Source organism: Mobula hypostoma, chromosome 4 (genome assembly GCF_963921235.1).
Source record: "Mobula hypostoma chromosome 4, sMobHyp1.1, whole genome shotgun sequence".
Lineage (NCBI taxonomy): Eukaryota > Metazoa > Chordata > Chondrichthyes > Myliobatiformes > Myliobatidae > Mobula > Mobula hypostoma.
In genome coordinates this window covers 166,248,791-166,272,205 of record NC_086100.1, presented here as the reverse complement: position 1 = coordinate 166,272,205, position 23,415 = coordinate 166,248,791, and the positions used below count along the sequence as shown (strand labels likewise).

Here is a 23,415-nt window from a genome sequence, read left to right as displayed (position 1 = left end):
AGTGGTCACACCACTGGTTCTTTAGATCCTCTGCAGTCTGCCTTCCCTACCACCAAAGGAAGCCAGTAACTCTCCGTGTCACAGCACCTTTTTATATTACACTATAAAACCAGAACCTTTATTTACCATAAGTATCACCTGATGGCTTCTGTATACATTTCATTGTGAATATTTTTTGGAAAGTTTTGCTATTTCAAAACTGTGCTATGCAAATGGATGTTACCATTTTTACCACCATTTACTGCTCAACAGCTCTTACACACAGAGCCTAGAGGTTCAAAGAAAGAATTACAGAAAAATTAAAGATGATTCGTGCTTTTATTGAAACAATCTTTGAGGGACCCCCAAAAGGAGGTTACTAAAGTTGCCCCAAAGCTTCAAACCAATGGACCAGCATTTATAAAAGGAAAGCAGATATATTACAGGATGCAAAATTAGTATACCAATAAAAGCTCTCAGATCTCTCACATAGTACTAAGACCATGTGCATTATGAAGATCTTGCTGAGTATTACATGATATCTGAGACAAAAGAAATCCTTTAGAAATTAAATAGGAATTATTGATTCCAATAGTCTAAAAGAGCAAATTAAAAGTGTAAGAAAACATAAGGTTTGCACATATTTAAGGTAAGGTAAACTGAAGTTTTGGGGTTTAAAAGTGTATTGTGGCACAGCATATTCTTCTACTTTATCCACACTAACATATTCCTATATAGTTAAATATGGCTTTTCTTCCACAGCAGGTGGAAGAATCTAACATTAATAAAATGTACTGTACACAACTTCAAAAGCAAGTAAACTCTGCTACAATCATTAAAAAGGATGTATGTAATGATGCTCAAGATTTAAATCTATATTAAAATGGTTCTGAGTTTCTTTGCACCAGGCACTTTTACATTTTGTTTGTACTTTTTGTGCCATGACTGTTGAATACAGTTCAAGAGTTCTAGTCCATACAAATTTATATAATTGCCTGCAAAAACACTTGATCAGCATTCATATGCTAGGCAGCCAAATCTGTTAATAGAAAAACATTGGTATTTTAACATGAAAATAAGTTTGAAATATCAAGTTACAGAATATTTCACAAAAGTCACAGTTATATTTCTGTTGAAATGGTATTTTTGTATAATACTCTACTGTTTTTGAGAATCTGTAGCGTCTTCAAACAAGTATATATAGAGAAAATTATTTGATCAACTAGAATAAATTCTACCTTAAGTAATCCGGTTTTAAGCCAGTCATTCAGTAGAATATTTTATGACTAATAAATTGGCTTCAAAATTACAAACATGAAAGATTAGTTGCAGTCAATTTCAGTCGTGTTTAATCAAAGAACTGCAGATTCCACAAGTCTGAAATAAAAATAGAAAAGGCTGGAAGCAATCAGCAGCAGCTGTGGAAAGACAAATAGAGTTAACATTTGAGGTTGAAGATTATTCTAACAAAAGATCTTCAACTTGAAAAATTAACTGCTTTCCTTTCCACCAATGTTGTCTGACCAATTTACTTTCCCATTTTTTGTGTTTATTTGCATTAGATTTTGTTGTCCAATAGACAAAGTAGTTTAAATGCAAAAACTGAAAATCTTAATTTTGGTTTTTATCAGCTACAGTAGAATTAATAACATTGATATAGAGAACTGTCACATTGTCAATATGCCATAACTATAATTCTTGCCAATGTGTCCACAATTCTCATGAACAGCAGGAAGGCATCCACCTGATTATATGACTATCACTGTTGCTCAATTTATTTCAAAATTCAAGAATATTTAATAAATGCAATCTTGTCTATATTTATTCATTCTATCCTATGTGCAACAGGTTATGTCGTATTAACATGTCACAGCACACTAGTCAAGCAGAAGTACAGAACAGATGGGAAATAAAGCAATCAAATAGGTAGCCTAAAGAAAAGAGTTAAATATTTCATTATGCCTAACATTCATCAGTGTGAAAACTGGTGCTTTAATGAAAACAAAGATGTTGTTGTGACTAATTCCACAGATTTCACATTTTAAATAGGGTAATTATGAGTTACTGCATCAAAGTTGAAAAGATAATATAATAACACTTCAATACTAGCATGAATAGGCTATAGAGAAACAAAATTAATATAAGACGGATAAAACCTAAAAATACTAACAAACCAATTGTAAAACAATGTGCTTAAAGTTCTGTCAGCTGAGATTAATTAGAAAGTTTTTCCAATTTTACTTCTAATAATTATATTTTACTATTTAATTACACCTAACAGTAATATGTAAATTTTATTAGATTCAAATTTTGATATTTCCTACCATATTTGTGTGCCTGCTGTTACATATGGTTTGTGTAATATACATATGCTCCATCAGGGCTGATCACATATGAAAATCTTCATTTTGGACTTACGGCTATCATAGCAAATATTTCCCAGGGCACGTCCTGTTTGAAGAAGCACTTCTTGATCTTTGTTGTTTAGCAGTAAAACCAATGGTGGAATCAATCCTGCATCTACACATGAATTCCGCATGAATTCTGGAAACAGAATGGATATCATCAAGCTAGTTCCCAAAATAAACCTACTGTAAATCATATGGTTCTGAATTAATGTGGAATCATCTCAAGTTTTCAAGGCATTTCTTTATATTAAAATACAAGGACAGTACATTCCAAATCTTCCATTATTATATCTGAACTGAGCAGAAAATGTAAATCACATTTCAACATTTTCACCAAAAATACTGACAAAAAGTTACACTTACATTTGGAATGTAAAGATACTTAAACAAGGATTTACAATATCCTTTTTAAGAATCAATACATATATGGATATAATTATGAAAAAATCTCCCTGACAGTCATTTTATACAAACAAAAGCAGGCAATCTAAAACAAACAATTTTTTATTGAACACATTTTAAAAAACTAGCTTAATTAAAATTGCAGTGCAAAATATAATTGAATTCCAGCGTGCATGACTAATTCACGAGAAAGTTCTTTTAATTATAATGAGCAGTGCACAGTTCTGTCCTAGCTGACACTTAACAAATATTCAATTTTCCCTTCACCCTCCTGCCAAAAGGTCAGACAAAAGTGTAAATGGAAGACTTGCATGGTAAGCAAGTGCATGATCCAAGAGAGCTCAAGGGAATTGAAAGTGGGAAGAGCTAGAAAAAGCCACAACATGCTGATGTGTAAAAATAGAATCTAAAAGTTTTGTTAGGCATTACTGATGAATGACAGAATATGGGGTTTATTGCTAACTGAAGGGACAAACAAAAATATCAGAGCAGTGTAATGTTATCATCAGCCCACACTGATGCAGTGATAGGGGTGGGGAATAAGTGGTGGGATTTGACAAATACTTAAGAATTTTTTTTGGTGGGAGTTATGTAAAAGATATAAATACTCTGATGTACAAAGAATACACCAAATCAATGTGCAGACTTGGAGATCTGTTACTTCTGTCATTCATGTAGAAACTATTCTTGCGTCTACAGATAAGACCACTAGAGCAAGGAGTGCAAAAAGGCACATCTTTGGAAAATTCCTACAGTTGTGAAAACCACTGTGCCGGCTATATTAAGCCATGCATCTGTTCTCTATCTGCATTGTATTCTGTGTTGTGCATTTATTATGGTAGATAGTCACGTGGATGGGAGATATTATGGTAAAAGTGAAGGGAATATGTTACTATCTTTTGTTGACCACTTAATTATGCTTAGATTTTCACCACTTCAATATTATGTTTTGCTAGTTGCTAATAAAGGATTGAATAATTTCTTCAACTTTTAGAACATTAGTAATTATTGGATTGATCAGAAGGCACATCATACAATAACAACAACTCGTGCTAGGTTACCAGCAGATGCACTGGTTTGTTAGAATAGCTGCTATATTCTGTCAATAAAAGATTTCGACAGTTATACCAAACACTGGCATTCTAAAGTGTTAGTGAAATTAGAAGCACCACAGCCGGGAGCAGCTTCTGACAAGTAATGATCTTTTGTTGATTCATACTGTGTTTTTGGGGTTGGAAGGAAGTCTGGAATAGTCATCGCTGACTGTAAGTTCTATAGTGTGGTCTTTGCCTAAGAGTTTGGTGCTTGGTTCTGTTGAAATGCTGAAATACTTTGACTGCTGACGTCCGAATTGAATGCTGTTCTTATTTTACAAGTATGCAAACGAAACAAAACATGAGTCAAGTGGAAGCAGTGACCGTGAAGTCAGGACCAAAAGAGAAATTATTTATCAAACTCCAGGGCATGCTCTGACTAGGTATAAAGCTAATGATTTTCAGGATGACATACACCCTGAAGCTAACATGGGCGACAGTTTCTATTTCTAACAGTGTTACATGTGTCTGATACCTCCTTGGGATGCAGAACCAAGGCTGATTTAGCTGAGTTATGCAGAACGAAGGCTGATTTAGCTGAGTTATGCACAAAGCAACAAATATTGAGGGATAAATATACATTAGAAGAACAGGTGGAGCAGACTTGCAGGAAGAAACTGCAGCCAAGATGACCAAGGCAAAAACACTGAAGGCTTCAAGTGCTGTGGATGCTAAATGTGCTCCAGCAGGGTAGTTCTATGGTGTGGGTTCCTATGTTGACATAGCACAATGAAAATCCAACATACTCAATGTCAATGTGGATACATTTGTTCCTCAAATGTCTATGAACCATGAGTTTGGACCCCAAGAGGTAGTTCAGGATATTCATTTGCAGCCTGCACTAAGACGGCACTCTGAACCTACGCCATATCCAATAGCACAAGGTGCTTCTGAGCACATTAATTTACAGTATGGTGACACTGTGCTTCAAGTGATAAAAGTCTAAATGTGTGTTGGAGGCCATAAGGACATGAAACAAAATAGCAAGCTTAGTGGTGCAACAACAACACAGTATAACTCTGCCGAAAGAGATTCAAGTCTTCCAAAGTGATACATTGCACTATCATTCATTTAGGAGGGCTTTCAAGAATAGCGATGAAGGCAAGACTGATGATTATGGCAACTGTTTCTATTTTCTCAAACAGGTGACTGAAGGTTACCCTAAAGAGCTTGTCAAAAGTTGCCAGTGAGCCGATCCAGAGCAAGGATATCTAAAGGCCAAAATTTTACTACAGGAATATTTTGGCAATAAGTACAAAATTGCTGTGGCCTACACAAAAAGGCTCTTTCTTGGTGGCATGTCAAATCGAAAAGACAAGAAAGCTCTTCGAGACTAGTCTTTTACTTAGAGGCTGTTGCAATGTCATGGAAGTGCAGTACATGCTTGCTAATACGAGATTATAGTAAAGAAATTGCCCGATATGCTTAGGGATAAATGGAGAAGAGTGGTCTGTGAACTGCCATAAGGTTACTTTCACTGACATTGTTAATTTTATTAAAAGGTAAGTAAAGATTGCTACATACCCAGTGTTTGGGAATATACATGATGCTATATGCAAAGGTGTGAACAAAACTAAATCACAAATTTGTTCTCAGGCTAAGGGAAACAGCTTTGCCATACTGTGGCTATTGTGAAAAGTGAAGCTAAAACTGAGCATGGAACGGATGAAAAGGGCGCAGATTCCAAATATGTCACAAAAGAATCAAACACAGCAGTGAGTAATGCTCTGATATCTAATCGTATTATGGGTGCTGGTGATCATGATTGTAAACTTCCTATAATTCCAGTTCAGGTGAAGCCTAAGAAGAGTAACAAGACAGTGGTTACTTATGCTTTCCTAGATCAAGGAAATACAATAGTGTTCTGTACAGTGAGCCTTATGTACAAGCTCAACTTGATAGGAAAAAGAACAGGTTCTGAGTAGCTAAGTCATTTCAGGATTAGAAGCAGCTGGTTTCGATAGTGTGAACTACTGTAAGTTGCCTAACATCAATACACAGGAAAGTATGTTGGTCCACAAAGGGGACATTCTTCATCAGAGAGATCTTCAGAAATGGTCTTACCTGAAGCATATTCATTTACCAGAAATCGATTCAGAAATTGAGCTGTTGATAGCAACAAATGTACCTAGAGCATTGGAGCCATTGCAAGTGATTCGCAGTGTTGATGATGGACCCGATGCAATCAGAACAATGTTGGGTTGAACTGTTAACAGACCACTGAAAGGAGACCATGTTTGTTCAGAGCTGACAGTTAATAGGATTTCAGTTTTGAACTTGAATGAGCATTGGCAACAGCAATTCAAGACAGATTTTCCTGAATGCAGTCAGCAGAAACAACCTGGTACATCAAGAGAAAAATCTCAACTCAGGATAGGCTGCTTACCAGTAAACGGACATTTGTGTGTACCTTAAGATTTCATGTCTCCTGTGTTTTGGTAGCACATAGTTGTAGCTATTTAGTATAATTAGGGGGCTGGGATGCAGAAGTCATGCATCAGTTCTCTAGCTGCATTGTATTGTGTTGCATTTTTACTAGTCACGTGGCTACAGGCGTGGTAAAAGCGAAGAAAATAAGTTGCATATTCACACTTTGTTCTGGGCAGTTTGGTTCTGGGGAATAGCTGGGTATCATATCTTTTGTGACTGCTTCATTACACCTAAGTCAATATCAAAGGTGTGAGTGATATTCACATCTTTCTCCTGCTTACAGCACTGAAAATTAGATTTGTACAATAGGAATGGGTATAAAACTCAGATGCATTTCCAAAAACTCTGTATACCATATTCATGCATCATCACAACACATATTCAGAAATATTAAAAAGAAAAACTCCAAGATGCTGCAATTCCGAAATTTAAAAAAAACTAGAAATACTCAACAAGTCAGGCAATACCTGTAGAAGGAATTAACATTTTAGTTCAATGATTTGTCATCAGAACTGGTAATGTGAGGAAACAAGTTAGTTTCAAATTGCACAAATCTATAAAAGGCTGCTGCTCTAAAACAAAATAAAACATTTGTAAAATGCTGCAGCAAAACTGAAGACGTGGCAGCAGATAAAGTTCTTGTGGAAAACCTCACCATTTTTGGCTACTTCCGCTATAATGTTTGCTACTTTTGCTGCACAGGAAATATGTGGAGACAGTAAACGTGGGAAAACTTGAAGAATGCCGCTCTCCTGGAGTTTTACGCTGGTTTCTGCATCTGCAAGAGATGGTAATAATAAATTAAAATTCCAATGCAAGGAAAACAAAAACAAACCTGATTTATGAATACATATGCAAAACAAATAATGAACTGAATCCAATGTACAAGACCATAAGATATAGGAGCAGAATTAGGCCATGGAGTCTGCTCCGCTGTTCCATCCTGGCTGATTTATCATCGTTCTCAACACCTTTCTCCTGCCTTTTCCACATAACCTTGTGCACCCTGCCTAATCAAGAAACTAGCAACCTCCGCTTTAAATATACTGAATAACTTGGCCTCCACAGCTGTCATGGTAATGAATTCCACAGATTCTGGCTAAAGAAATTCTTCCTTATTGCTGTTGTAAAGGGATACCTTATATTCTAGTCCTCTCAAAATGAATTATAACATTACATTTGCCTTCCTTAACAATGACTCAATCTGCAAGCTAACCTTTAGGAAATTCTGCACAAGACTCCAAAGTTTCTTTGCACCTCTGATTTTTGAATGCTCTCCACATTTAGAAAATAGTCTACACCTTTGTTCTACCAAAATGCATGACCATATACTTTGCTACACTACCTGCCACTTTTTTTACCCATCCTCCCAATCTGTCCAAGTCCTTCCGCAAACTCCACTTCCACAAAACTACCTGCTCCTCCACTATCTTCGTATCAGCCACCAATTCCACCATCCAAGCTGTTGACATACAAAAGGGTTTCAAAACCGACCTCTGCAGAACACTGCTAGACACCAGAAGCCAACCAGAAAAGGGCTCCTTTATTCCTACTTTTTGCCTCCTGCCAGTCAGCCAACTTTCTATCCATGCTACACACAAAATGCTGGAGAAACTCAGCAGGCCAGGCAGCATCTATGGAAAAAGAGTACAGTCGACATTTCAGACAGAGACCCTTCAGTAGGACTCTGCTAGCATCTTTCCTGTAATACTATGGGATCATATCTTGTTAAGCAGCCTCCTGTGTGGCACCTTGTCAAAGGCCTGAAAATCCAAGCAAACAACATCCTCTTATTCTCCTTTGTCTATCCTCCCTATTTGGCAGGCAGGATTTCCTATTAAGGAAACTATGCTGACTTTGGTCTACTTTATTAAGTGCCTCCAAGTATCCTAAAACCTCGTCCTTAATAATGGACTCAAACATCTTCCCAACCACTGAAGTCAGGCTAATTGGCCCACAATTTCCCTCTCTTCTTTAAGAGTGGAGTGACACTTGCAGTTTTCCAATCCCAGCGTGTGAAGTCTGGCCATGGCAGATTGAGTGAAAGAGACCAATTAATGGTCCAATGGTCAAGAAGGCAGGCCAGCAGGCGTTGGTGAAGTGCTAAGAGCATGACAAGGCACTTAGACGTCCTGGTTACCCACTGCAAAAGGTGGTGTCCTCTTTAAACTCACCCGGCAGAAGGCAAAGGCAAACCGCTGCTGTAAGCTGCCACGTACACGATTCCCCAATGTGTTAGAGCGGCGTGGAGGGAAATCGTCCACCAACTGGAAATTCCAGATGCAACCTACGATGACGACGAATCCTCTGGAACCATTCCCGAATTTAGTGATTCTTGAAAGATCATTACTAATGCCCCCATAATCTCTTCAGTTACCTCTTTTAGAACCCTGGGGTGTAGACCATCTGGTCCAGGTTACTTAACTACCTTCAGACCGTTCATCTTCTCCTTAGTAATAGCAACAACACTTATTTCTGCTCCCAACACTTGAATTTTTGGCATATTGTTAGTCCCTTTCACAGTGAAAACTGACACAAAATACTTAAATTCATCCACTATTTCTTTGTACCACCATACTACCTCTCCAGCATCATTTTCCAGTGGTCCAGTATCCACTCTTGCCTCTCTTTTACTCTTTATATATCTGAAAACTTTTGGTATTTTTTTAATATATATTAATAACTAACTTACATTCATATTTCATCTTTTCTCTCCTTATAGCTTTTTTTTAGTTGCCTTCTGTTGGTTTTTAAAAGTTTCACACTCTTCTAACTTCCAACTAATCTTTGATATATTATACCCTCTTTTGCTTTATGCTATCTTTGACTTCCCTTGTCAACCACAATTGCATCATTCTCCCTTCAGAATACTGCTTCATTTTATTTATTTATTTAGAGATAGAGCAGGAATAGGCCCTTCCAGCACTTCGAGCTGCATTGCCCAACAACCCCAATTTAACCTTTTCCTACTCTTGGGACAATTTACAATGCTCAATTAACCTACCTGGTCCGTCTTTAGAAAGTGAGAGGAAACCAGAGGACCTGGAAAAACCCACACAATCCACGGGGAGGATGTACAGAGACTCCTTATAGAGGATGCCGGCATTGAACTCTGGATTCCGACACCTCGAACTGCAGCAACGTCGCTCTAACTGCTATGCTACCATGGTGTCTGTCTTTGGGATGTATCCATACTGCACCATTGCTGTTCTGTCATCATCCCCCTTCCAATCAACTTTGGCCAGCTCCTCTCTTATGTCTGTGCAATTCCCTTTACTACACTGTAATACTGACACACCTAACTTTAGCTTCTCCCTCTCAAACTGCAGGGTGAATTCTATCACATTATGACCACTGCCTCTTAAGGATTCCTTTACATTAGGCTCCCTAATTAAATCTAGTTCATTACACAACATCCAATCCAAAATTGCCTTTCCCCTAGTGGGCTCAACCACAAGCTACTCTAAAAGTTATCTTACAGGGATTCTACAAATTCCCTCTCTTGGGATCCAGCACCAGCCTGATTTTCTCAATCTACCTACACATTGAAATCTCCCATAATCATCATAACATTGCTTTTATTACATGCCTTTTCTATCTCCCATTGAAATTCATATCTCACATCCTGGCCAATGTTCGGGGGACCTGTATATAATGCCCATCAGGGTCTTTTTCACCCTTGCAGTTTAACTCTACCCACAAGGATTCTACATCTTCTGCCCCGACGTCACCACTTTCTAACAAAAACACCTCACCACCTGCTCTTTTGATACAAGGTCTATCCTTGGATGTTAAGCTCCCAACTATGATCTCCTTTCAGCCACCACTCAGTGATGCCCACAATATCATACAGTACCTGCCAATCTCTATATGTGCTACAAGTTCATCTGGTTTATTCTGTATATTGAGTGCATTCAAATACAACACCTTCAGTCCTATTTATCACCCTTTTCAATCTTGCCCTCATGTTACACTTCAACTCATCCGCTGGCAGCAATTTTGCCCCATCACCTGCTTGTCCTTCCTCAGTCTCACTACACCAAAAAATGCTCAATGCCGACCTGTATACCAACTGCCCCACCCTCAGTCCTATCACTTCAGTTCTTATCTCTCTGCTGTGTTCTGCATGTTAAACAGTTAACTTGGGAAACTAATTTGGTATGCAAAAGAAATAAAGAAGAATCATGGATAAGCTGATTGATGAAATATAGGCGCTATTCAGGAAAATACTGGAATAGTCATGGACTAATTTCATTAGCAAATGGCTTGAAAGAGAGGCAGAAATAGTAAATAGGATCCTGTCAACAAATAGATTAAAAGATGGCAAGAAAGCAAGTGGCAGGTAGATGTGATGCTGAGGCTTTATAAGGCAATGGTGAGGCCTCACCTTGAGTATTGTGAACAGTTTTGGGTCCCTCATCTTAGAAAAGATTTACTAGCATTGGAGAGTGCCCAGAGGAGGTTCAAAAGGATGATTCCAGGAATGAAAGGGTTATCATACGAAGAACATTGATGGCTCTGGGTCTGTACTCCAAATCAGAAGGATGGGGGGGGGTGAGATCTCATTGAAACCTTTCGAATGTTGAAAGCCTAGACAGAGTAGATGTGGAAAGGATGTTACTATGGTGGGAGAGACTAGGACAAGAGGGCACAGCCTCAGGATAGAGAGGTGCCCTTTCAAAACAGATGTGGAGAAATTTCTTTAGTGAAAGGGTGGTGAATTTGTTGCCATATGCAGCTGTGGAGGCCAGGCCGTTGGGTGTATTTAAGGCAGAGATTGATAGGTTCTTGACTGGACATGGTATCAAAGGTTACAGAGAAAAGGCCAGGAACTGGGGTTGAGCAGGAGATTAAAAAAAAGGTCAGCCATGATTGAAAGGTGGAGCAGACTTGATGGCCCAGATGGCCTAATTCTGCTCTTATGCCTTATGTGGAGTTTGATGTCATGTGTGTTTCATTAATGAGAATACGAGAATGAGGAAAAGGCTACAAAGATAGATTACTACAAAGGATATTGAAATGACAGTGAAGGAATAAAAACACCATTGAGAAATTTTGATGAACAGGTAAACATGGAATCATGTGAAGAGTAACCCACAAAATGCTGGAGGAACTCAGCAGGTCAGGAGCATCTACGGAGAGGGATTAAGAGTCCATATTTCGAGCCGAAACCCTTTATCAACCTGTGTGCAGGGATTCTCAGAGAAATGCACAGAAGACATCTGATGGAGATGGATGGCTTTAAAAGATAGAAGTCAAGGATCTACTGACATCTATCCACAATGATCAAGCACTAGTGGTAAAAGATTGGAACACTAGGGCTGCATGATCACCATTCAGATTTGGCAATGAATGGCTGGGCTAGATGTGGGAAGGATACAGTAATGCTTGAGCTGGATGAAACAGATGTACAAAGAAAGAAATCCACAAGGATTGAAAAAAATTAAGAATTCTTATCTTGGCTCTGTGAGCCAAGTGCTAGCTATATATTAGCTTTAGAGTATGCTTTTTTTTGGGCTATATGATCTGGTATATAGGGTGAGATTTAAAGTACAACTATGGACATTAAACATTTTTTGGTCCAGATTAGGATGTTTCGGATGATTCCACTTTAAGATATTATTTATATCTAACCAGTGCTCCTCACAAAAATTTCCTTCACTTGACCAAATTTTCAAAATGTACTACTATTTGATTCAATATTAATGCAAGATAAAGCAACACAAGTTGTTCCCTAGGATTTTCTTGATGAATAACCCTCAAGATTAGAATTCTGAAAATTTAGAACACTACCAGGAAGTTCACTCAAAGTAAATAAAAATTACTCAGTACACAATACAGTTAATTCTGATTTAAATTACAGTTTAAAAGGAATGAAAATTGCCTCTAAAAATAGCAGACATTACTGTTGGAAAAAAATGAAATTATAAACATGACAAAATCTAACATATCACCTGTAAGTCATACTTTTGATTATCAGGCATAATCATATTTGAACTGAAGCCATCTCCATTGAATTAGACAGCATTTCAGACTACCTTGATCTGAAATTAAATCTACACATTTATAACTCTTGCATGAGAAACCTACCAAAGCTCCAAATACAAATCTTATGTTTCCAGTTAGCTTCAATACATTTTATTTACCCGCTCGTTTTATTTTTTGTATTTTGAAAAAGGAAATCTTTTTAAACTGCTTCATTAGAGACCTATTTGATTATGCTCCATTCTGTTTTTCATCATCTCCTGCTTTACATCAGAACAGCAGCAAAATTGTTTAACTTATGTTGAAAATTTTTATACCATAATTATAGGGCCTAAAAGGAATAAAAGGAGAAAATACATAATTAATTACACATTATCGATTTATTATTCAGCTTAGCTTTGATATGAATGCAGGCTTGTATCATGTGTACTGCATATTTGCTGCATGGAAAAAGAATAAGGCAACCTTGCATTTGGAACCGTGGATTAGAATCACAATAACAGCTTGATGGCTCTTTCCCAATACTTCCTGGCTCTATACAAGAACAGTGAATAACTGCAGCTCATCTACCTCGAGAATCAACTTTATTTGCCATACATGTGTATTAGGAATTTGCTGTGATGTGCAGGCGTGACATGCAACAAAAACAATATTCAATAATTATAAGGAATTACAACAAAAATAAAGTTAGAGTTGGAGCAACGGAGGATGAGAGGTGACCTGATAGAGGTGTACAAGATGATGAGAGGCACTGATCGTGTGGATAGTCAGAGGCTTTTTCACAGGGCTGAAATGGCTAACACAAGAGGGCACAGTTTTAAGGTGCCTGGAAGTAGGTACAGAGGAGATGTCACGGGCAAGTTTGTTTTTTTGTTCACGCAGAGAGTGGTGAGTGCGTGGAATGGGCTGCTGGTGACAGTGGTGGAGGCAGATACAACAGGCTCTTTTAAGAGACTCTTGGATAGGTACATGGAGCTTAGAAAAACTAGAGAGCTATGGGTAACCCTAGGTCATTCCTAAAGTAAATACATGTTCGGCACAGCATTGTGGGCCAAAGGGCCCGTATTGTGCTGTAGTTTTTCTATGTGCTTTAGAGTTTAAAGTACATATATGGAATGAAATGTGCACAAATGCATAAATACCAGCATGTATTTGTAAATAGCAAATGTAAAAATGTAAACAGCAAATGTAAATGTAAACAGCATTATAAAATGTGGTTTAAAGTGTAGTGACTGAGGTAATAGATGGGGGGGGGCAAACTAGAATAGTTGATCAAATTAATTGCCTGGGGGAAGAAACTTTTAAGAATGCTGTGAAATTTTTGTTTAATAGCCCTACAGTGCTTTCCAAAATGGAGATTTTGCAAAAGGCAGTTTGCTGGGAAGGTAGCATCCACAATGATTTCTGCTCCCTGCTTTTTTGACCTGGGCATACACAAGTTCTGCAATAATGGTAGACTGCAGCCAACGACCTTTTCTGGTGACATGACAGCTCGCTGTAGATTTTGAATACTGTGAGAAGATGCTGCATCAAACCCGACAATAATGGCCGATGTGAAAACGCTCTATGATGGCAGTGTACAATGATGGAATTGTACCAGTATGTTCTGGGGAAGATGGAATTTTACTGACTGCCACAAGAATTATATCCTCTTCCGAGCCGTTTTGTCAATGAAGAGGATATGCCTCTTCCATGAGGTCCTGCAAAATAATAATGCCCAGGCACGCAAATGTTGAAACAGAGCCCACTGTAGAGTTTTTTTATGATGAGTGGGTTGAGAGAAGACTCACTTCTTTTGATATCAATACGCCCCTCCACAGTTTTAAGGACATTTAACTCCAAACTGTTGTAATTGCATCAGGACACTAGCATGTTTATTTCCTGGTGGTATTTAGATTAGTCACCTCTGGTGATTAATCCAACATTGCCTACAAACTATCAGCTTAACTGATGATCACTGGAGATGTAGTCATTGGTGTAGAAAGGGAAAATAGGAAAGAAGAGAGAACACACCTCCGTACAGCAAGTGTGTTAACTGAGCAGGACATGGAGATGTACTTGCCTAGTGTTATACACTGCCTCCTATCAGACAAAGTTTGTGATCTACCTACTGACGGAACCTGGTACATTAAGTTTGGAGAGTTTTGCTTGCTGAAGCTCTGGGTTGATGGTATTGAAAGCTGAACTGAAGTCAAAGAGAATCATGAAATATGTTACAGTGGAGGCAAGGTGCTGTAGTATAATATCCAGATCAATATTAGCTGCATCAGCCACAGGTCTGTCAAGTGCTGTAGCCAAACTGCAGTGGATCCTGAACCTTTTTTGCACCGCGGACCGGTTTATTATTGGCAATATTCTTGGGGACCGGCCGACCGGGGGTTGGGGTAGGGTTGCCAACGGACAAGAGTAGCAGTCAAATACATTGCGTTTACCCCGAGAAAGACTACCATGACCATGAAGCCTTGCGCAGGCACCTGTGTGCACATGCGTGTACGTGCCTCTTTTTTTCTACAAATCGTTTTTGGCGATTCTGTTCAGTGAAACTACACTGTACATACATTATTTCTACTTTATATAGGCTGTGTATTTATATTATTCCTGCTTTTACTATATGTTAGTGTTATTTTAGGTCTTATGTGTTATTTGGTATGATTTGGTAGGGTTTTTTTGGGTCTGGGAACGCTCAAAAATTTTTCCCATATAAATTAATGGTAATTACTTCTTCGTTTTACGCCATTACGGCATGAAAGGTTTCATAGGAACGCTCTATCTTAGCAGGGGAAATATGGGACAAGGGCAGTCCCGTATGGGACAGACCAATTTAGCCCAATATACGGGATGTCCCGGCTAATACGGAACAGTTGGCAACCCTGGTGGGGTGGGGGGGGGGGGTGGTGTTAGTTACGACCGGAATATTGGTGATAAGTCAACTATAAGTCACCTATAAGAGGCTAATACACTCAATTTCGTTTCTAAAAGGGTTTATCTAATGAATTTAATATTAAACACACAGTGCATATTTGCCTCGCATGAATATAGTGATAAGTCAATTATAAGTCACTTATAAGTCAATGGCATCATAACATTTTAAGTAACGTTTGGTTATTAAACACACAGCACATATTTTCCCAGTATGAACATATAAAATCATTGCAACACATCAATATCGCTGAATCAGTGGGAGCCCTGGCTTGTTTCCTTGCAACAAGACGGTCCCATGGAGGGGTGATGGGAGCCAGCGATACTCGAAGGGGGTTCCTTATGTCCAGTCTATTCCGCAATTTAGTTTTTGTTGCATTCATTGAAGAAAACCCCACTTCGCAGAGATATGTTGGAAATGGAAGCAACGTTTTCAGTGCTTTCGTGGCTGTCTCAGGATATTTAGCCTTGACTTTGATCCAGAATGCCGGCAGAGATGTTATGTCAAACATACTTTTCAGGCCGCCATCATTTGCAAGCTCGAGGAGTTGACCTTCTTCCCATGCTGACATAAATGACGCGTGCGTAATGACCTCGCATGCGTTCAAGTTCAACAGTGGGCATGACAGGGAATGAGGAAAGGTGCAGCTAACTCATATCGCCAAATCATATCATTTCCTCGCGGCCCGGTAGCACATGGTTTGCGGCCCAGTGGTTGGGGACCACTGACCTATAACATTTTTATCTATGGATTTGAGAAATGACACGATTAGCCTTTCAAAAGTCTTCATTGCCACTGACGTGAGTGCAACTGGCCTGTAGTTAAGTACAGTAATCTTTCATTTTGGGGACAAGAATAACAAAATTTCTTGAAACATGTTGGAGTAGAGCATAGCTTGAGATTGATTGAAAATGTCTGAGAAGACTGGGGATAGCCATTAGTGCAGTGTTTGACAATGGCAAGGGAGACAGTCAAACCACTTTTTTAGTGCTATCCACATATTCTCTACTATCCAAAAATCTGTTCATCTGCTTTGAATGGAATCAATGACAGAATCTCCAAAGCTCTTGAAGGGAGAGGATTCAGAAGAAATTTCTCAACACTTTAGTCCCAAACTGTTCACTCATTTCTTTGATGAGAAAAATAGCCAACCTGCATCTATCCTGTAAAACCAACCAAAAATTGTATTTTTAATTGGGTCACCACCCATTCATCTATACTTGAGAGAATCAAGGCCTACTCTATTAATCTCATCTGATAATCCCATCATCCAAAGAACCAATCTGATGAACCTTTACTGCATTGTTGCATTACAGTATCCTTTGTTAAGGAAACCAAATGCGCACCATACTCTAATTATGGTCCCACCAATGTACTATTTAAATGCAGTGGGATATCTTATGTTTAAATCCACCTGCAATAATTGCCAACATACTATTCGTTACCCCAACTGCCTGCTGCACCTATAACCAACCTTGACTGACATGTTAAAAGACACCATATTGCAATCAACATTTCTCACAATGGTTTTCCTAGCCAAGTGGAAACGTTTAGTTTTTCATATGGTGCACAGCCAATACTCAACTCCATTTTACTTATTGAAAGTATCCATTAATCGCCAATTAAAGCACGAGGAAGATTGAGACAGAGGCGAATACAGAAGGCAAGTGAGAGTTCAGCCTTGACTGCCTTCCTTTTGATCCCTGCCAAAGGAGCCTGTGAGTGGCCTATCACTATGTGGCTTGCTGTAACAAACTTGTAGGCCTTTCTGCGTCATGTGGTGTCCCTCTCTTTCAATGAATGTCGGTGATATTGTAGAATGGCATCGTGGCTCTGCAATTATGGACTATTCCATTTATGGACTGTGGACTGTTTCAGGATGTGGTTTTTCACAAATAGCTGTCCTTTTCTGTTTTGATATGCGAGGGGAGGGTGTTTGGGAGTTAATGTTGTTAGTTTTTTTGTGCGGTGAGGGTTTTTTTGGGGGAGGGGTCAATGTTTCTGTTCTGTTTTGTGTGGGGAAAGGGGGTGGGGGGTTGATGATGGGGTGATGGGGATGCCTTTCATTTTTGTGTGGGGAAGGGGGTAGGTTTGATGTTTCTCTGAACGACTATTATGTTCTTTCTTTGTTTTGTGGCTATCTGGAAAAGACAAATTTCATTTACAGTTGTACATGGATACATACTTTGATATTAAACTGAACATTTGAACCACATGTCATACTGTTGCTCTCAATTTCCTCTGAAGCTACCTTGCATCTTCATCACAACTCACATTTCCCAGGTAGCTTTGTCATTAGTGATCTTGGAAATATTACATTTGGTCCTGGTTATAACTGTGCAGGGAACTACAGAAATCAATGAGAGAGAATAGAAGAGAAACAAAGTGGCAGGCAACAGAAAGCTCCAAGTTAGCCCTGCAGACTGGATGCAGCTGTGTTATAATGCAGTCACTTAATCCAGTGGTCCCCAACCACCGGGCCACAAAGATGTGCTACCGGGCTGTGAGGAAACAATATGATTTGGCGATATGAAACAATATGAGTCAGCTGCACCTTTTCTCATTCCCTGTCATGCACTGTTGAACTTGAACACCACCCCACCCCAACCCCGGGTCGAGTGGTCCGCAAGAATATCGTCAATATTAAACCGGTCCGTGGTGCAAAAAAGGTTGGGGACCCCTGACTTAATCTGTTGAGTTACTCATGCAGAATTCTTGTCCTTTCATTCTTTCCTTCCCAGCATCTATGGATCCAAACAGTGCTTCCAGCAGCAATTCATTTGAACTTCTAAATGAGTGATACATTTGACATCTCTAGGCTGAAGAAAAAACAAACATCTGCAATCAGTAAGCAGGGGCAACCCTGAGCTTCTTATAACCTAACATATTCCCCATCTCACTCCCACTTTGACCTATTATACCTTCTAGATTCTATATAAAATTCTACCACTTCAAGTAACTCAATTTCTCCATCTGCAGAGAACTGGCCATTTCCATCGCAAGACTGCACCTGTGATAATGGCTCAGTCTTCCCTCCTCATTAGCACAGTTCGACCTGCTGCACAAGTCCTGTAATTCTATATTTGTAATTTTTACATTTTGTTTGCATTTATACATTAATTGCCCTGATTAAACAATACCTCAACAACTTATCTTAATTGTAACTCTAACCTCACTTGCTTTAAGTAACTCATTGATTAATGATCTCAACAACTTATTCTAAAGGTAACCCTCAAATCCCCATAGTTTTTTATTTGTCTTATCAATGTAAACTTTTCCGGTTCCAATGAAGGGTTTTCAACTCAAAATGTTAACACATGCTTTTTAAAAAAAACTACTGATGCTGCCTGACTTGACAAGTGTTCCCAGCATTTTCTGTTTTTACTTCAATGTAAACAGAAGCTTACGCTGAAAAAACACGTCTTTCACTGTGATGCAAAAGTCAGCTTCATAGTCAATATAATTAATGGAACGAACTATCCCGCAATCACCTCTTGCCACCCCCATGCTCCCATCCCATCATGGGCTTGGACCACAGAAATGAAAGAAACAGGCAGGTAATTGTTTATACTGCTCCTCAGTCTGCTCGAATTCTTAATAAAACCATAGCCCCTGCCCCTTCCCATGCCTGCATAGCCTTTACTCCCATAGCCAAAAGAGGTTCTATGCACCAAATGCAGCTGGAACATGGAAAGCAAGAGAAGTTAGCAGAGAAGTAACTAATGTTGCACAGGACAGCCTCGAGCAACAGAACAAGTACAGAAGGCAGCACAACAAAATACCCATTGAACATCTGCCCCGTTATGTCAGCTGTATAGCTGAGTTTATTTGGATTGTGCTAAGGTGGCCTCACATAGCATTTGTTCATGTTTGGTTGATTTCCTCAGTTCCAGTGCACAAGTCCTCTTCTTGGTCAATATTTGCCATTTCATTCTCAAACAAGTCAACATGATATTTAATTTACTACAATGGTCATTCCTAGATAAACCATGGGTATAGGTGTTAAAAGTATTCATAGAAACTTCAATATCTATGAATGTCAAAAACTGTCACTCATTTAGGTTCAGTTGAGTATAAACCTTTACCATATAGCAGTGAAGGAGAGCATTTCAATAGTTTTGTTCACCAAAAATTAATCATCGGGACTCGGTTATCTAGCAAGAAACAAAAACGTTGACACTGCTTTACACCAGCACCCTCCAAACTCCGGATGCCACTCAACCCATTGATTTCCTCCAGTAGATTGTTTGTTGCTCAGGATTCCAGCATCTGTGGAACCTTGTCTTCAGCAGAAATGATATTTACCCCAATTTCTTAAAAAGAAATTTTAAATTCCTAACTTGATTAGAGAAAAATGTTTGTGTCTTGCTAATTGAACTTGCGTATAATTTATGTTATTTCCAAGAATAACATTTCTACCTTTGAGTATGGGCAGAAGCATTCAGTTAACATTGATTTCAGGAAGGGAGGAGTTGTACACTTTCCTATTTACGCCAACTGTGCTGAGATTGAGAAGCTTGAGAGGTTCAAGTCCCTAGAATTAAATATCAAGAGCCTGACCTGGCCCCAAACACGTAGATGCCACGGCCAAGAAAACTCACCAGAGCTTCTACTTCCTCAGGAGGCTAAAGAAATTTGGCACGTCCCCATTCACCCTCACCAAGTTCTATTCATGATCCAAAGAAAGCATCCTATCTGGATGCATCATAGCTGGGTATGATATCTGCTTTGCCCTCAACTTCAAGGAATGGCAGAGTTGTGGACACACAGTGTAGCACATCACAGATATCAGGCTCTCCTTCCAGGAATCTGTCTACACTTCTTGCTGCCTCAATACAGCAGCCAACATAATCAAAGACACTTCTCTCCAAAGATGTTACTCTGCATTACGGCCCAGTTTGGGAACATCAATGTCTTTGAGTTGAAAATCCTACAATGGCAGCGGATTCGGCCCAGTACCTGAGCACATCTACATGAAATGTTGCTGCCGAAAAGCAGCATCCAAAGATCCTCAACATCCTGGCCATGCTCTTTTCTCGCTGCTGCTATCAGATAGAAGGAACAAGTGCCTCAGAACTCACCACTAGGTTCAAGAGCAGATACCACCCCTCAACCATCACACTCTTGAACAAAAGGGGTAACTACACTCATTCCATTTCAGGTGTTCCCACAACCGATGGTCTCAGTTGAAGGACTCTTGTTATTTCATGCTCTACTTATTTACTGCTATTTACTTATATTTGCACAGTTTGTTGTCCATTATCCTGTTTACAGTAATTGTTCTATAGATTTTCTGAGTATGCCTGAAGGAAAAAGAATCTCAGGGTTGCATGTGGGAACATGCATATACTCTGATAATAACTTTTACTTTGAACTCTCCAGATATTCTCTATTATGCTCTACTGCCACCCCCCCCCACCCAAAATCAGGCAGTCTTGGGGGAACTCCCCTCTCCCGCAGAGTCACATCTGCCAGAAGTGCATACGGCTGGGCGATCTGGAAGACCGTGTAAGGAATCTGGAGCAGCAGCTGGATGACCTTCGACTCATAAGGGAGAATGAGGCAGTCATAGATGAGAGCTACATGGAGGTAGTCACACCTAGGCTGTCAGAAGTAGGTCGTTGGGTGACAGTCAGAGGGGGGAAAGCGAAGGTGAGCAGACAGGTAGTGCAGAGCACCCCTGTAGCCATTCCCCTGAATAATAAGTTTACCGTCCTGGATACTGTTGGCGGGGACGACCGACCAGGTGTGAGCCACAGTGGCAGGGCCTCCGGCACTGAGTCTGACCCTGTGGTGCAGAAGGGTGGGACGGAGAAGAAGAGAGCTGTCGTCATTGGAGACTCTATGGTCAGGGGAGCAGACAGGAGATTTTGTGGACGTGAGAAGGACACCCGCATGGTTTGTTGCCTCCCGGGTGCCAGGGTCCGGGATGTCTCTGACCGGGTGCACATCCTGGTACGAGAGGGAAAGCAACCAGAAGTTGTGATACATGTTGGGACCAATGACACAGGCAGGAAGAGGGATGAGGTCCTGAAGTGTGAGTTTCGGGAACTAGGCAGAAGGCTGAAGAACAGGACCTCAAGGGTGACGTTCTCAGGATTGCTGCCAGTGCTACGTGACAGTGATGGTAAGAATTGGAGGAGATGGCAGTTGAATGCGTGGCTGAGGAGTTGGTGCAGGGAGAAGGGATTTAGTTTTTTAGATCATTGGGATCTCTTCTGGGGAAGGTGGGACCTGTACAGATTGGATGGGTTGCACCTGAACTCGAGGGGGAGCAATATCCTTGCAGGTAGGTTTGCTAGCAGGGTTTGGGAGGGTTTAAACTAATTTGCGAGGGGGATGAGACCCAGAGTGATAGAGCAGTGAAAGAAGTACGTGGAGTAAAGCCAGATCTAACATACAGACAGGCTTTGAGGAAAGAGAAGCAGAATAAACGGTGTAAAGACAGTAAAGTAGAAGGGCTGAAATGTGTGTACCTCAATGCAAGAAGCATCAGGAACAAAGGTGATGAACTGAGAGCTTGGATACATACATGGAATTATGATGTAGTGGCCACTACAGAGATTTGGCTGGCACCTGGGCAGGAATAGATTCTTAATATTCCTGGATTTCAGTGCTTTAAAAGGGATAGAAAGGGTGGAAAAAGGGGATGAGGGGTGGCATTACTGGTCAGGGATACTATTACAGCTGCAGAAAGGGTGGGTAATGTAGCAGGATCCTCTTTTGAGTCAATATGGGTGGAAGTCAGGAACAGGAAGGGAGCAGTTACTCTATTGGGGGTATTCTATAGGCCCCCTGGTAGCAGCAGAGATACAGAGGAGCAGATTGGGAGGCAGATTTTGGAAAGGTGCAAAAATAACAGGGTTGTTATTATGGGTGACTTTAATTTCCCTAATATTGATTGGCAGCTGATTAGTTCCAAGGGTTTAGATGGGGCAGAGTTTGTTAAGTGTGTCCAGGACGGATTCCTGTCACAGTATGTGTCAGGCCGACCGGGGGAATGCCATACTAGATCTAGTACTAGGTAATGAACCGGGTCAGGTCACAGATCTCTCAGTGGGTGAGCATCTGGGGGACAGTGACCACCGCTCCCTGGCCTTTGCATTATCATGGAAAAGGATAGAATCAGAGAGGACAGGAAAATTTTTAATTGGGGAAAGGCAAATTATGAGGCTATAAGGCTAGAACCTGCGGGTATGAATTGGGATGATGTTTTTGCAGGGAAATGTACTATGGACATGTGGTCGATGTTTAGAGATATCTTGCAGGATGTTAGGGATAAATTTGTCGGACATGTGGTCGATGTTTAGAGATCTCTTGCAGGATGTTAGGGATAAATTTGTCCCAATGAGGAAGATAAAGAATGGTAGGGTGAAGGAACCATGGGTGACAAGTGAGGTGGAAAATCTAGTTAGGTGGAAGAAGGCAGCATACATGAGGTTTAGGAAGCAAGGATCAGATGGGTCTATTGAGGAATATAGGGAAGCAAGAAAGGAGCTTAAGGAGGGGCTGAGAAGAGCAAGAAGGGGGCATGAGAAGGCCTTGGCAAGTAGGGTAAAGGAAAACCCCAAGGCATTCTTCAATTATGTGAAGAAAAAAAGGATGACAGGAGTGAAGGTAGGACCGATTAGAGATAAAGGTGGGAAGATGTGCCTGGAGGCTGTGGAAGTCAGCGAGGTCCTCAATGAATACTTCTCTTCGGTATTCACCAATGAGAGGGAACTTGATGATGGTGAGGACAATATGAGTGAGGTTGATGTTCTGGAGCATGTTGATATTAAGGGAGAGGAGGTGTTGGGAGTTGTTAAAATACAATAGGACAGATAAGTCTCCGGGGCCTGATGAAATATTCCCCAGGCTGCTCCATGAGGCGAGAGAAGAGATTGCTGAGCCTCTGGCTAGGATCTTTATGTCCTCGTTGTCCACGGGAATGGTACCGGAGGATTGGAGGGAGGCGAATGTTGTTCCCTTGTTCAAAAAAGGTAGTAGGGATAGTCCAGGTAATTATAGACCAGTGAGCCTTACGTCTGCGGTGGGAAAGCTGTTGGAAAAGATTCTTAGAGATAGGATCTATAGGCATTTAGAGAATCATGGTCTGATCAGGGACAGTCAGCATGGCTTTGTGAAGGGCAGATCGTGTCTAACAAGCCTGATAGAGTTCTTTGAGGAGGTGACCAGGCATATAGATGAGGGTAGT

The 23,415-nt window shown here is 40.1% G+C and overlaps 1 protein-coding gene across 2 annotated transcripts in view; it reads right to left on the bottom strand.

The window, feature by feature from the left end:
- The window catches only part of rap1gds1 (RAP1, GTP-GDP dissociation stimulator 1), a 92,061-nt gene that overhangs the window by 51,418 nt on the left and 17,228 nt on the right, over window positions 1-23,415 (bottom strand). For both annotated transcript variants that reach the window (XM_063046890.1, XM_063046891.1), the window contains exons 3-4: window positions 6,969-7,091; window positions 2,398-2,523 (exon numbers count right to left, since the gene is read on the bottom strand). In XM_063046890.1, coding sequence (XP_062902960.1) covers window positions 2,398-2,523; window positions 6,969-7,091 — 249 coding nt within the window. The remainder of the gene's footprint in view (window positions 1-2,397; window positions 2,524-6,968; window positions 7,092-23,415) is intronic.